The 13,807-nt window shown below is 37.8% G+C and overlaps 1 protein-coding gene across 1 annotated transcript in view; it reads left to right on the top strand.

Annotated features, from left to right (window-relative positions):
* Nucleotides 1-13,807, top strand: part of itga1 (integrin subunit alpha 1) — a 63,494-nt gene that overhangs the window by 9,562 nt on the left and 40,125 nt on the right. Inside the window, exons 2-3 of the mRNA XM_015381488.1 lie at nt 11,136-11,256; nt 13,041-13,150. Of these exons, the coding sequence (XP_015236974.1) occupies nt 11,136-11,256; nt 13,041-13,150 (231 nt within the window). The remainder of the gene's footprint in view (nt 1-11,135; nt 11,257-13,040; nt 13,151-13,807) is intronic.

Below are 13,807 nucleotides of genomic sequence, written 5' to 3' on the forward strand. Positions count from 1 at the left end.
CTCTAACACAAATCTTCAATGAAGCCTAATTGCTCACATTTTTGGTTTAACCTAACATGCTTGATTTTAAGCTGACCTTTAGATCATAGTTTGTTTTTATTATAACAAGTCTGAAAAAGGATGAAATGATCTAAAGAGAACATGATGGATTAATTAGAAAAAATAGAAAGATAAATCTGATAGTGTTTCAAAAGAATTTCTAAAGGTTTGTGAGCCCAGTCAATAGGAGCCTTTGTCAAGTACAGAATTTCTACCAGAATTACTTGGAACAGAATTGTTCTTTCATGATTCAATGATAAAGAGGAAAAATACAGTCAGCCTCTATAAGGGAGTTTCAAGTTAAAACAATTCCTGACCAATAAAAAAAACTTGAGAATTCCTGGAACTATTGTGAAATATTATTTGGATTAACCACATGAAGTGAAACTTTCTGTGCTTCTCTTTTTAATGAATGCAACACCATAACAGTCAAACATGATGGTGGTGGTATAATGCCCTGGGCTCTCTTTGCTGTGTCTTGTCTTAACACGTTGTTGATGCAAAGGGTTGCACAAATCATTTGTTTTAGAAACAAATACGTTTTCCCAATGAGCCTGGTACAAACAAACATGTAGGACTATACGTCTTCTACACCAAACAAAGCCTCTGCTGCCCTGGCGTCCTCTTCCACAAAATCTTCGTCTCCACTTTCCTCTAAATAAAAAATGTATGACGGAGGAAACTCATCCACGACCTCCGACACAAAACTCTCCTCCTCTTGCATGATTCCACTGTCCATAGCGTTCCTTGACAGTGTTGTTTCTAAGTCACCAATTCAGTGCTCCTTGGTCCCAATGGAATTTCCCATTGGGAACCTACTAGCACTAAGTTGCTAACTGGTTAGCAAGATGCTTCCAAGACACTGGCCACAATCAAACCTACTTGCTTCCGCCACAACAATCCCGCCCTCTTGATAAACAACTAAAGACATTTACTATGTTCACTTGTGTAAAGTCGGGAGAATTCGGAAATGCAATGGCTGGAACAGCCGCTTCCCTTTGACTTGAATGTGTCCACATACAGCAGGGACTATATGGTGGACTTTATAGCAAACTGAGTTAACTGACCGTTCGGACAGATGATCACTGCCTTTTGCTCCCCGTTGGTCACGTAACTCCTCCTTTACTGCACAGTGCCTGTGCCGTCTTTGTTATTAGCAACAGCCAACCGCTGTGATAGCAAATCCCATAATGGTTTGCGAGAATAGCTCTCCACACAAAGCATTCTGGGATATAAATGGCTTATATAAATGGGCTGGTGTAGATGGAAAAATGCCGAGGCCGAAAATCGTTCCCAGTCCAAGCCTGGATCATGCTGACAGAAAGAGAAAGTTATTGATTGTTTTTGCACATATCATTATTTTTGAAGTCTAATCTTCTCTTAATCAGCCTGTGAATTCTAACAGGAATCCATATTCCCTCCACGAGTTTTTTAAGGGATCCATGAAGAGGACTCTTTGTCTCATCTAAAGGTCTTAATCTGAAAATAGGCTCAGACTGAACACGTAAAAAAACACACTAAACACTCAAGGAAGTGCATTTGTTTCACACTTAAGCTCTTATCATCACTTCTCTAAGTATTACAAATTCTGGAGCATCCTCTTAACCCCTCTCAGCACTGTTATACTTGTTCCAATATTAAAACATCTTATGTATATCCACAACAAAAAGATGAACTTTCAAACATTAGATGGTAGATTAAAACAAACTGCATTACGGCTTCTGTCTGAGCAGCAGCCTGGAAATAATCTGTTATTTCCAGGAGTTTCTGCCTTTCTGTTTAGTCATGCCCACATGCAAAGTGTTAGCACTGAGCTATTTTCCCGTCATATGACCTTTGGCACTGTGCAGTTGTTGCTGTGAGGAATCAGGAGCAAAGAGGAGAGAGTCTGGAGGGGGCAAGAGGCAAAGGGGGAACAGAGGTTATAGGGAGGAAAGAAACTTGCCATTGGCGAGATAATAGGGAACCAAAGAAGTGGTCCATTATGAAGAATGTTGTGGTGGAAAGATATTTCTTTATCTTTAGTATTAACAAAACCATGAGTGTGGAAGAGAAGAAAAAAAAAAAAAACAACAGGCAACCGTAGCTTCTGTTTTTTTGGTTAGAATAAGTGGTTTAAGGCTTTTTGAACTCTCTAGCTTCTTCATTTGTTTTAGTCACACATTCATAGAAAAATGTGGTCTGTTCTACAGATGGGGGAAAAATGCATTTTGGTCATTAGATAAACTCTTGGTTTCCCAGTATTGATGTTTATTGAAAAAAAAAAATGTTCTGAGGAATGATGCAGTTTGTGATAAAGAGATTTTCTTTGTTCATCTGGGTGTAGGTCATTTCCCTCAAAGTTTCTGTGCCAAAATAGAACCCTATTCCAGTTTGCCAGAAGAAACACAGAATCAATACACTCCTATACACGTTAATCCTCCTGTGGATTTCTAGTACCTGCTAGGCGTTGATAGCTTTAGATCTTGATATATGCATTTGTGAGATTTTCTCCAGCGAGATCAGCTTTACATCTGTTCACCAGGCCTGTTTAGACCCTCCACCCCTCCACTTTGTTCTTCCATGCCAGCAGTGAACCATCAAACTGGCATTGAACAGGGAGCTGCAGTGTCTGCTGGGAGTAGTGTGTTTACATTAACTCCTTAGACAGGAGGCCAACAGGATAGCCTCATCCAAACATTGCTTTATATAGAATAAAAATTTGTACTTTTATGAAAAGCGCCTCCAAAGGTGAATTCAGACCGAGCCTGTTGTCCACGGTGAGGGCGGTGGATTTACATAGCATCCCTATGCAAATCACTGCAGAAGAAGCCAGCAGTGAATTCTACGCGGTCAGAGTGTTCACTGCTGCGCTCTCACCTGCTGCTGCTCGATAGAACTGAGGTGTTGTCTAACAGGGCATCACATGGAGAGAGCAGAGCAATGACCTCTAAAGTTGTCTGAACTTTTCTGTGACGTTGCATTATTACCAGTCAGGGACTGGTTGTGATGTTGTGTGGCCAAGACAATGTTTTTTTTTTCCAGGTGAAATGGAATATTGAGGAAATTAAGTTGACAAAAGTAGAAATAAGGAAGAATGCTCTTTTGAGGTTTTTCAACTGGCTTTTGAAAAATGCATTTTAATTTAGCACTAGAAGGACAGTTTGTCATCCCAGCTCACCTCCAGCACAAACCCCAGTCTTTTGCTGTCCAGCCCCCAGCACTGGTTCTCTGTGCGGGTCGATCTACAAGGAAGTACAGCTGAATCCGACCATCATCCAGACGCAGCTCATGATGGACCAAAGTGATCTACTTTTTCAGTGCTTCAGGGTTTCCAAAAATTGATGGTCTCACCAGGCTGATTCAAAGGTTGTGCTTAGAGATTCATTCTCAAAATATACGACTCACCTGTGCATTTATGGTAAAGTGCCAATAGAGAGACCTTGAAGGGGAAATGTTATGGAGTTTCATGGTCAATGGAAGGGAGGCTTATGAACTACTAAATACAATGAAGCAATCATTTAGCCATTAAATAAGGTGAACATTCCCACTGTTATTGCATGGTATTTAATGCAATAAGTCTATATGCTGAAACAGCAGTACTAACATCTTCTAGGACAGAGGTCATGGAATAGCAGACCGCGGTCCGGATCCAGACCCACCTGCTGACTAATCCATACCCAACCAGATTTAAAATCTGATTTATAAATTACCGCATGTTGTCCGACAACAGTGTGTAATCCCGAAATCACCTGCTTAAAGCAAAGCCTACAGCCTCCGCTGTTCCTCCCATCTTGCCCCGCTCCGGCTTCCTCTGGGCATGAGCTATATTATTATTTAATTCAGTAGCAAAACATGTGGAATTGAATGCATGTTTAGTATGACATATGAAAAAAAATCCCCACCATCATCCAGCCAGCATAGGATCAGTTTCAGCGAAAATATTCTTGTTTTGTTGTGTTTTGTAACAGGCATAACTTGGATCATACATGGTTTGTATGAACTATGTTTAATCTCTGCTTCCAAACTCAGCATCTCTTCATCCAGGCTTGAGAGACACTGCTTGTATCCAACAAGCTAAGATCCATTTTTTTGGTCATACTTCCTGCATGAGAGCCATTATGAGAGTTTGAGTATTCAGAGAGTATTTAACGAAAATTCTTCCAACATAAACTAGCTGAGCAGTAAACGTAGATCTGTGTTTGCTGCTCTAATAGCCTGTGTTCTGTATTCTGGAAGTCCGGGTAAGAGCTTCAGTTTTCACTTCATTATTAAAAATGACCTAAAAGCTTAAAATATCATTTTTTATTTTAATCAAAGTCAGATTTGTACAGAACAGCTGTACAAAGTTTTCTCTTTATAATTAATATCTAACCAATCCCTTAATTTATGCCTGTCTAATTGTTCTCTATTTGCTTTTATTTGCTTGAAAAATAAGCTTCACTAATTTTGTTAGAGATTATATTTCTCAGCTTATTCTTATTTCCTCTCAAGTTTTTCTCATAAGATACAAAATTGCATTGCACAATGTTTGTTGATATGAAAGGAGGTTGGTCTTTGACCTCTGTTAGTCTATTTTTAGCTTGTTGCAACCCTGAAGTGTTTTTTCTTCCTGCTTCTCCATCAGCTTTAAATCGGTTTTGTTCAGTAGATTCAGTTGACAGTTCATACAGTAAGTTTTCTTGAGGGATGTGGTTTGGAGATTTCTAGCCACCCCTACATTGGAGGAAGAGATTCTTGCAGGGATGAAAGCTTTGACAGCCATCAGGGGGGGTGATGTAATCTTGTAGGGCTGCATGTTTTCTGCAGTGGTGGGAAAACAGAGCTCCAGAGAGGACATCTGGAAGTTTCACAGCGTGTAATCTGACCAGGCATGTTCAGTCAATATAGGAAGGGGCACAAACATGGAGATTACTGAGTGGATGCTAAAGAGGAAAAGGCATAGATGAATGGAGAGAAGAAAAAAAATGAATGAATGATGATTAATGTTCTCAGGGGACAGAGGGATGGCCAAATGAATTATTGGTTGGATGGAGGAGAGGAAACAGTCTGAAGAGGCTGATGCTAATGATTTTAGCCATGCCAGAAAACTAACTGAAGGGCCATCTGTGAGTTTAATCCAGGATGAAACATCTCAGTAACCTTCACGGAAAATGTACAAACTTCTACACAGATAATTAAGTTGTCAAAAGTCTTTATGCGCTGTTACCGATAATTCGTTTTAAGATGCAGATCCAAAGTTTGATAAAATTATTTGAATTGAGATTTAATGGAAAAACTACAAATTGTATGCATGCAAACAAATTCAGTATTTAAAACACACAGTCGACCTGTTTGTGCTGGTCGACTACTTGTTTATGCAAGTATTTACATCCTTTAGGGTTTGTATAACTTTTTCAGATCATCAAATCAAATAACCTCTCTCCCCCAAAACACTTTTTTTTTTTAAGAGAAAATGGGGAAAGTAAGTACCCCCTAAACCTTACTATAAGTGAGAATATTGTAAACTTGGGTTATAAGCCGATGGTAACACTTCCCATGCCTATTGCACATCAACAAAGTGCAGTATCTCTCTTTTAGCCACCCAACTGGCACAGCGACATGTGATAAAGGGGCAGCACTGCTCTACTTTATGCAACACAAAAATGAAAAGTGAGACCCCTCTAGCACTTACTAAAATAAAATAAAATTTGATGCATTTGGCATTTTTTTTTTACTTTGTATTTATACCCAGAGCTCTGGCCAAGTTACTGGCATAACATTAGGGGCTTAATACCAAAGTTTCCGTATTTCAGCCATTGACTCATTATTGACGCCATTTGTTAGACAGAACACTACCTTTTTTGTGTTCTCACTTCATGTAGATTTATGGAATGTGGGTTAAAAGAAGTTTGACTTAACGGGCACTGTCAAAAGGGTAGCCATTGTAGGTTGATGACTAGAAAATACTAGAGACAAAGACGGTTTTGTTCTTAAATGCATAATCTTGAAAAACAACAACCAAACAAGCAACACTAGCTTCTGCTGCTCTGATAATGGTTTTCTGCTGTGCAGGAACATGGAGAACGTTACAGAGCTGCTGCTGCTGCTGGAGCTGCTGTTTCCACTCATGCTGTCAGCTTGGGTTATTTATCCTGCCCTCCTCTGCTTTGAGACATTTGCTCTAAAACACAGAATTCAGCCCCTTGTTCACAAGCGCATTCAAAGACTGGAACACACCCACATTCATAACCCCTCGTGTCCACTGCACACCCACGCATTGTGAACTTGCCAGGATGCCGATTCTAAGCTGATGTCCACAAGAGAAAATAGTTCAGCATAAGAACTAAGGCACATGAAACTCAACATGATTATTCCCAAAGTGATTATACCAGAAAAATATATACACTACTTCAAAAATCGGACAAAGAAAAGAAAACAAAACACGAACAAGTGAATAATGGAGAAGCATGCGGGAAAGTATGAGAAAAACGATAAGCAGAAGAAAACCAATAAAGATAAAAGTGAAGGATATCTGGAGCATATTTCAGTTTCATAAGTTTCATGGCTCCAGGCTGCACCTGGCAATGCCAGACGTCTCTATCTTGCCAGGACTGTCTGTTTTTAAATGCCAGCAGATGGTGCAGAGAACTTCCAGCTTCCACCCAAACCTCCTGACTTTACTCTTCCCTGAACGTTATCCTGCTTATCAGCAAACATAGACACCCCCTTCCCTCCATAACACACCTTTAATTATAATCTATCTCACACCTTTCCTATCTTAGCAAATTGATGTCCAGTTCAGGAATCTTAATCACCTTGTTTTTCAAAGGTGCTGATTTGTGATAATCTTTAAAGCATTTTATAGCTGGTTCGGTATGCTACGAATGAACAGGTGCCTGTTAGGTGTGTAATTTTACTATAGTTGTTTTAGTCTTTGTAGACCGCAGATGCTCAGCTAGGTGACTTTTATGACCGTTGAGAAGTCTGACAAGCCAGCAGGTGCTGTACAGTGTTGATCACATCTGACTTTGGGGTTGTTTAGTGCTAAATTTTAGTTAATATTTACTGTAAAAAAGTGGTAGTCTGCTGGACAAAACTCTTTTTTGTCTGGAAAATATGACTGAGAACTACTGAGCCCGGTCAAGGTGACACAGAGTTAAACTTAATCTGAATCCTTAGAGGTGTTGAACAGAAATAACCCAAAAGCTTAAAAAGGAGCTGAATAAATTTGTATATACTAAAGATGCCTTTTAACTGCAATTGTCTATATATGTGTTTAATGTTCCGTCAGCATCCTGAATATGCTTAACTTTTGTTCATTTCAGAAGTATTACACCAATGTTTCTCTCTGCTCAGACTGATTAGTTGATTAAAATGTTTATTAGTGTAACTGTTTGTAATTGATAGATACTATAGCTGCATTCAGCGATCTAAAACTGCTAGAGCACAACAATGTTTAGTTAATTGTGATTATTCCCATCATTTTAAAGCCACCATGACAATGATAGCATCATTTTCCCTTTCATTTGAAAAACATCTATGTAAACAGTGTTAGGGATTCCAAAGAAAGAGGCTGTTTTACATTTACATTTAACAAAAAATGTAAACTAAAAGATACAAATATTCTGAGGACGCTTGAAGCAGTTTTAGGAGAAAGCCTCCTTAGGAGAAAGTGAGCACTATGGCGGCTGAAAGTTCCAAACGTGCAGCAAGTGACAAAACGAGCTGCAAAAAACAGGTGTTATGCAAACTCTAAAACATGCAAGAACAAAAGACAAATGCTACAGATATAAAACATAAAAATTCTCCAATCGTTGAAAGTAGAAGGAAACACAATTAAAATAACAAATGCAAAAAAAAAACACAGACGTGCTCCAAAGAATTTTGAGGGAGTTAAAGAAAGAACAAACCATATCAGACTAGACCCTACGCACAAACTGTAAGTCAAGCTGTAACAGAGGATAAAAAAAAGAAAATTGGAGAAAGGAGAGATCCTTTATTTTTTTTCTTGAAATTAACAGACTTTACCCTTACAATGAATTTATTCATAAGAACTAACAACATTCATGGAATGTGCTCATTGAAACACATTTTTGCTCACTAATGTGCACTTTAATGCATGGCTTATCTGCAAGTTGAAAATTCAAACAACTACTGTGCAGAATTGACTCTATTTCAAAATTACACACATTTCGTTCACAAAAGAACTGCAAAATAAGTTGCATTCATTGTCTTGCCAGGAGCAATATCTATCCATACAAAACAAACTGTGGATTTGCATAATTCATATTTTCCCTGATGCTAACGTCTAATTTGTTTTACATTGCAAAAAAAGAAATTGACATCTGCTAATACTTCAATGACATATTCACTAGAAAAAACACGAATAATCTTTGTAAGATCTTCAGATCAATTAACACGTTATTTTACAAGACAAACAGGAACTAATGTTAGCTGAGAGGCCAAGGCCTGACTGATTCAGATTAAAAACAAAGTAAACAAGACATAACACAATCAGGACAATGTTATCATCAAAACAAGATAGTAATCAACAACAGGATTATCCTTCCATCCATCCTGATTAAAAGGTATATGTATACCTTCAGCTAATTCTGGCTATGCCCAAGGATCTCCCAATGCATAGTTTGAAATAAGTTCAAAAGTCTAAATTCTAGGGAAACTTAAGTCGCTATGTTTTTTTTCTTTATAATTGTAAAAGGTTAATGAAAACCTATCAATTTCTCAAAGGCAACATTTCAGATCAAGGATTTCAGATCAGGTCAAGGATTGCAGTACCAGAACAGCTTTATGTATTTCAAAGATTGTTTCCATCTCCAAAGAGGGAAGTTTATCTATTGGATTCTCAGTCAGAGGTTGGAATAGCTAGCAAAATAGCAAAAGGTGGTTTTAATTCGATTGGATATGATGATGGGGTATCAAGGACAGAACAGTGTGCCTGTGGACAGGACAGGTTTCTATAGCTGACTTGTTAGGACAGCTTGACTCTGATTTGTACTTGAGCTTGGTAAAAAAAAGTAGACCTGATCCGCCTGGGGCCATTTTTACATCAGCTAAATTAGCTGTGTATTTTTGCAACATCCTTGTGTGTACATGTGTGCCTTTAAGAGTTTAGGGGATCTCTGTAATTCAGTTGATAGGAACAGGAAATGGAGCTTCTCTGTGAGAGAGTCACAAAGGAAGAGCAGACGGGATAGAGCATAGAAACAGTGGAGATAATTAATCAACATGTTTTTGTAAGTTAGGGAGGCAGTTTTCACAGTGATCACATGTAATTTAGGCCCCTGAGTCTCCTTGAACTATGAACTACATGCATGCACAGATTTGTGTTTGGATCTTTCTCCCTTTTTGCTTGGAATATGCCAGATCTTTTGCACTTAAAACAATAAGTATACCATATGCTATTATTGTAATTTTAAACAACGATTGAGTTAAATTGCTTGTTACGTTGGGCCCTCCAGATGAAAAGCACATGTGTCCTTTTGGTTGATCTGAATGGATAACCATCGTTTGTTCACTCGCCTGTGCGGATATAATGGAAACAAATAGACAGATATTCAGGTGACTGAAGCTCACTAGTTTATCTTAAAGGATATCCTCAAGGATAAACATGGATATCTGAGCCAAACATGCTCCAGTCACATGGTTTCCTCCTGACTGAGGATCATTCATGTGAACTCGATAGCTCTATTATCTTTGAAAGACGTTTATTCAGTTTAATTAGTCAGACTTAGATCGTTTACTGCTTATTCTGGCTGTAAGAAAACACATTATTTTAAAAGAAACCTACATAAAACTACATTGGAGTCTCTGAATACAAATTAAATTCAGTTTAATAAAACATTTTTATCCTAAATATGTGTAGATAGAAACAGTTTACCTATTGAAAATAATAGAAATCAATAAATTATTCAAAAGGCAAACTTACTCAACCTATTCAAACAAGCATATATATTAAAAATGTATGCACTTTTATGCATGGAATGAGCTAGAGACAGAGGGGATTTCTGGGTTTCCATTCTGGACCTTTACTTTTAATGACTTCCTTTTGGATAAGATGAAGTCAATTCATTGTTGGATAGATTTGAAGTGAGTTAAAACTTTCAGATTGTACAGTCGTACAATCGTCCTCCCTTTAGTATATATTTTCTTCTTCTAAACAGCCACTCTCTGTTGCCATTTTTTATAGAAATCCAGCTTTCATGACAAAGCAGATAAAAGAGGTTTTCTTTAGATGGATCTTTAAAGAGCAATTTATTTTCGTTTTGATGCTGAGATGTTTTGATAATTCACAGCAGATTAAAGAGGAGAATCAACTGGCCAAACAACCAGCATCAGCCTTCAAATTGCTGAAAAATGTATAATTACACTGGTCCAGACATCACATCATACATTTCTGCAGTGTTTGGGTCAAATGCATGGAAAACAAATGATCGCCATCAAAGGACAAACAGCTGCTTGTGTTTGGGTGTCCATGTATGTGGTCCATGTTTACACGTTCTGCTTGTAATCCCTCTGTTCTTTCACATCCTCCTGCTTCTTCACATATCTCATAATTTAATCAATTATACTTGAAGAATTCACTGGATTACTAAGCATAAAGAGTATCATTGTAGAAGCAAAGAGACGGGGAGGGACTTATATAGAGCCTCTGTGATATGTCCAGACGGAGCGAGACAGAGCAGAGCACAGAGAATAAGTCATTGTTCTGCACGTCCGCCTGAACTCTGACCACTGTGCTTCATAGTAATGTATGAAATTCCTTCAGCGTCCTCCAAATGATTCACTGTAGACATATCTGTGTTTGTGTCCATGTCTTCTATCTCTATTCTCTGTTGCCGCTTCTCAATGTCCCGGATGTATTCCTTCTTTTAATTACTCCAGGATAATATTTTTCTTGTTTGTTTTTCATTTCCGAATTGGTTTAGAAACATGTCCTGTGAATGTTTACTGCTCCATGGAAGGAAAAAACTAATGCACACTGTTTCTGGATTTCTGCTGGTTTATTTAACAGAAACTCGCTCTGGAGGGCTCTGCAGTAGACTGAAATAACAAATTATGTCCTTCAGCTGTCTTATTATGTCTGACCTTTTGTCTCCTCCTTTTTGTCTTTGCAGTTCTGCTGACTTGTGTGTTGTCCTTCAATGTGGACCAGAAGAATAGCATGTCCTTTGAAGGCCCTCTGGATGACATGTTTGGCTACACTGTGCAGCAGTTTGAGAACAGCGAAGGGAAATGGTAAGCTTCATTTGTGGTAACCTTTGCTGCTGTACAACCTCCTCAATGTTCAGACAAACTCAGTACATGGCAGTCTGAATGTGCATTAACTGTCCTTTTATTTTCCTAATCATTTATTTTTTTAAAACATAAAAAGCATTTAAAAATCCTCTAAAATAACATAATTTCACTAGGGTACTCCCTTAGTTAATGCTTCCTCTTGCATTTATTGGCAGAAACTGTAAACTGTTTACCAAAGTATCTTCACAACCAGCATGTAAATATTCTAAAACAAAACAGCCCTGACTACCTGCAAGATTAACCCATAAACACACTTTTAAAGCCTTGTTAATGCTCATTAAAGTGCGTTTCTGGATCTGGTCGTTAGTTACACCAGGAATGAATGGTTCATTTGCTTCTCTCCAACCTGTTGCAAAAACCACATCTGATTCAAATCTACATTTGTTGTATGAAGTGGTGTTTTGCAACTTCTAGCTTAATAAAGCTCATGTGATAGTCACTCTTATTCACTCACTGCTAATCTTTGGAGTCAGTTGTGACTGCATCATATTTAGGTTCCAAGTGAGGGAATCAGATCAGCCAAAATCCAAGAGAGAAGAGGTCAAACCCGAGTAAAAGCAGGGAGTGGAAACTATAGTAAAGTCTTGCACGATCATGGATTATTGAAAGGATAGCTGCAAACAAGTTGTATTTAAAAAGCGTAATTACCTGGAAGTAATGCAATGACAGGGAGGTGACTTAACCAGAGGCAGATGTATCCACCAGTTCTCCACCCTTAGTGGTGCTGAACACTAAATCATCTGCAGAAATGCAGCACGATGTGGCGTGATCATCATTCGATTTACTGCAGCTTTGGTTCCCCATGATTTCTTTATTGTTCAGAGTGTTGCAATAAATCTAATGCAAATGTTAAGTTGCAAGTTGAAATGTTCAAAAACATTGCAAGAAAATGTCTCCCTGAGAGAAACCTTTTGTATTTTTTATTGAGAAATTTTAAAAATGAACAATAGCTGCAAAAAAAGGAAAAAAAGAAAAACAAATCATCCATTTTGACCCAAACATTTAGAAATAAGTTTTTTGATGCCGTAACTGTATTTTTTGGCATGTATTAACAGCTGTGGAGTGGCGTAAATCATTATGTCATGTATTTCTCACAAGCAGCTGGTGCCAGTCTGAGTCCCATCTTGCTGCACTCTGTTTTAAATGACCCCAATTGGGTTTAGGAATGTTAATAACCTAAGTGTTCAGTGGAAGGCAGATCACCGCCTGTTTTTAGCATCAGTTTACTGACAGGAGGTAGGATTTCATATAACACACATTGATGGTTGATACAGTTGTGTTCAATGACCTTAGATACCTAAAGCAAGTCAACACAAAGAGCAATAGGGCTTCTTTCAGCAAACAGCTAAAACATTGGACTTGAATTGTGTGATGTAAAAGTGAATTGAATTAACTTGTTCTTATTGTTATCTTAATGTGATAATAGATATAATTAATGTGAGCCACACAGGACAATCATGATAAGCTCTTACAGCTTTCCAGGTCAGTTCAACCCTAGTATTTATGGTTCATTTAACAAAATAAGTATAATTAATCCATATTTGAATTGTTATTGGTAGCAGTGGACCACACAGTCGCTCCTTCCGACCTGCCAACTCTTAATTGCTTTAATAGTACGTGTGTTCTGCTTGTTATCATAATTGTAAAAATTATAATTTTTTCCTGTGAGTTTTGGCTTCAGGTTCACTTGGCCAACAATCTAACCCATTTCTTTCTTTTCTTAGGGTTCTGATTGGATCTCCACATTCGGGTCAGCCAGCCAAAAAGACAGGAGATGTTTACAAATGCCCCGTTGGACGGGGGGACAATAAATGCATCAAGCTTGAGCTGCCAAGTAAGAACAAAATATTTCTGTGCTCGTGTTAGCGTTTGCTCTATCCACTGTGTCAAAGTGGATGAAGGTCTGCAAAGTTAAAGTTCCAGCGGTGCTTTTTTTTTTTTTTTCCATAAGTTTTTTTGTTTAATAACTAATCTCTCTGGAATTAACATAAGCCCTTGGTTTATGGAGTAGGTCTATAGACTAAAAACATCTCTTCTGCTCCTTCAGTTATACCTGCCCATGGTAGATTGGCCAAAAATGCCTGCAAAATTTTCTCTTACTCATAATATTGAAAAATGTATTCTAAATACCAATGATAAACAGATGAAAAATAAAGAGCCACTCATCATAATTACTAAAGAAAAATTAGTACTGAAGTGTATATGAAACCCTTATTTGTAAAAAAATAAAAAAAAAATATATATATATATGATAAAATATGAGCAAAATATCATCAAGTCAACAGGCCTTCTGCAACAACATTTAAGTATTCTTGCTGCAAATTTCTCTTACATTTTCCTCATACTGTTAGCTTTAATGAATACATCAGATTCAAGAAGCATTCTCAACTAAAATAAGTTATCTTAAATAAACTTCATAAACGTGATGCACTCCACCTGTGTGTAAGTGAATGTGCGATCTCAAGAAATTTATATCTGCATAATTACCTCT

This window comes from Cyprinodon variegatus, unplaced genomic scaffold, assembly GCF_000732505.1.
Source record: "Cyprinodon variegatus isolate N-32 unplaced genomic scaffold, C_variegatus-1.0 Scaffold234, whole genome shotgun sequence".
In the NCBI taxonomy this organism is placed as follows: Eukaryota; Metazoa; Chordata; class Actinopteri; order Cyprinodontiformes; family Cyprinodontidae; genus Cyprinodon; species Cyprinodon variegatus.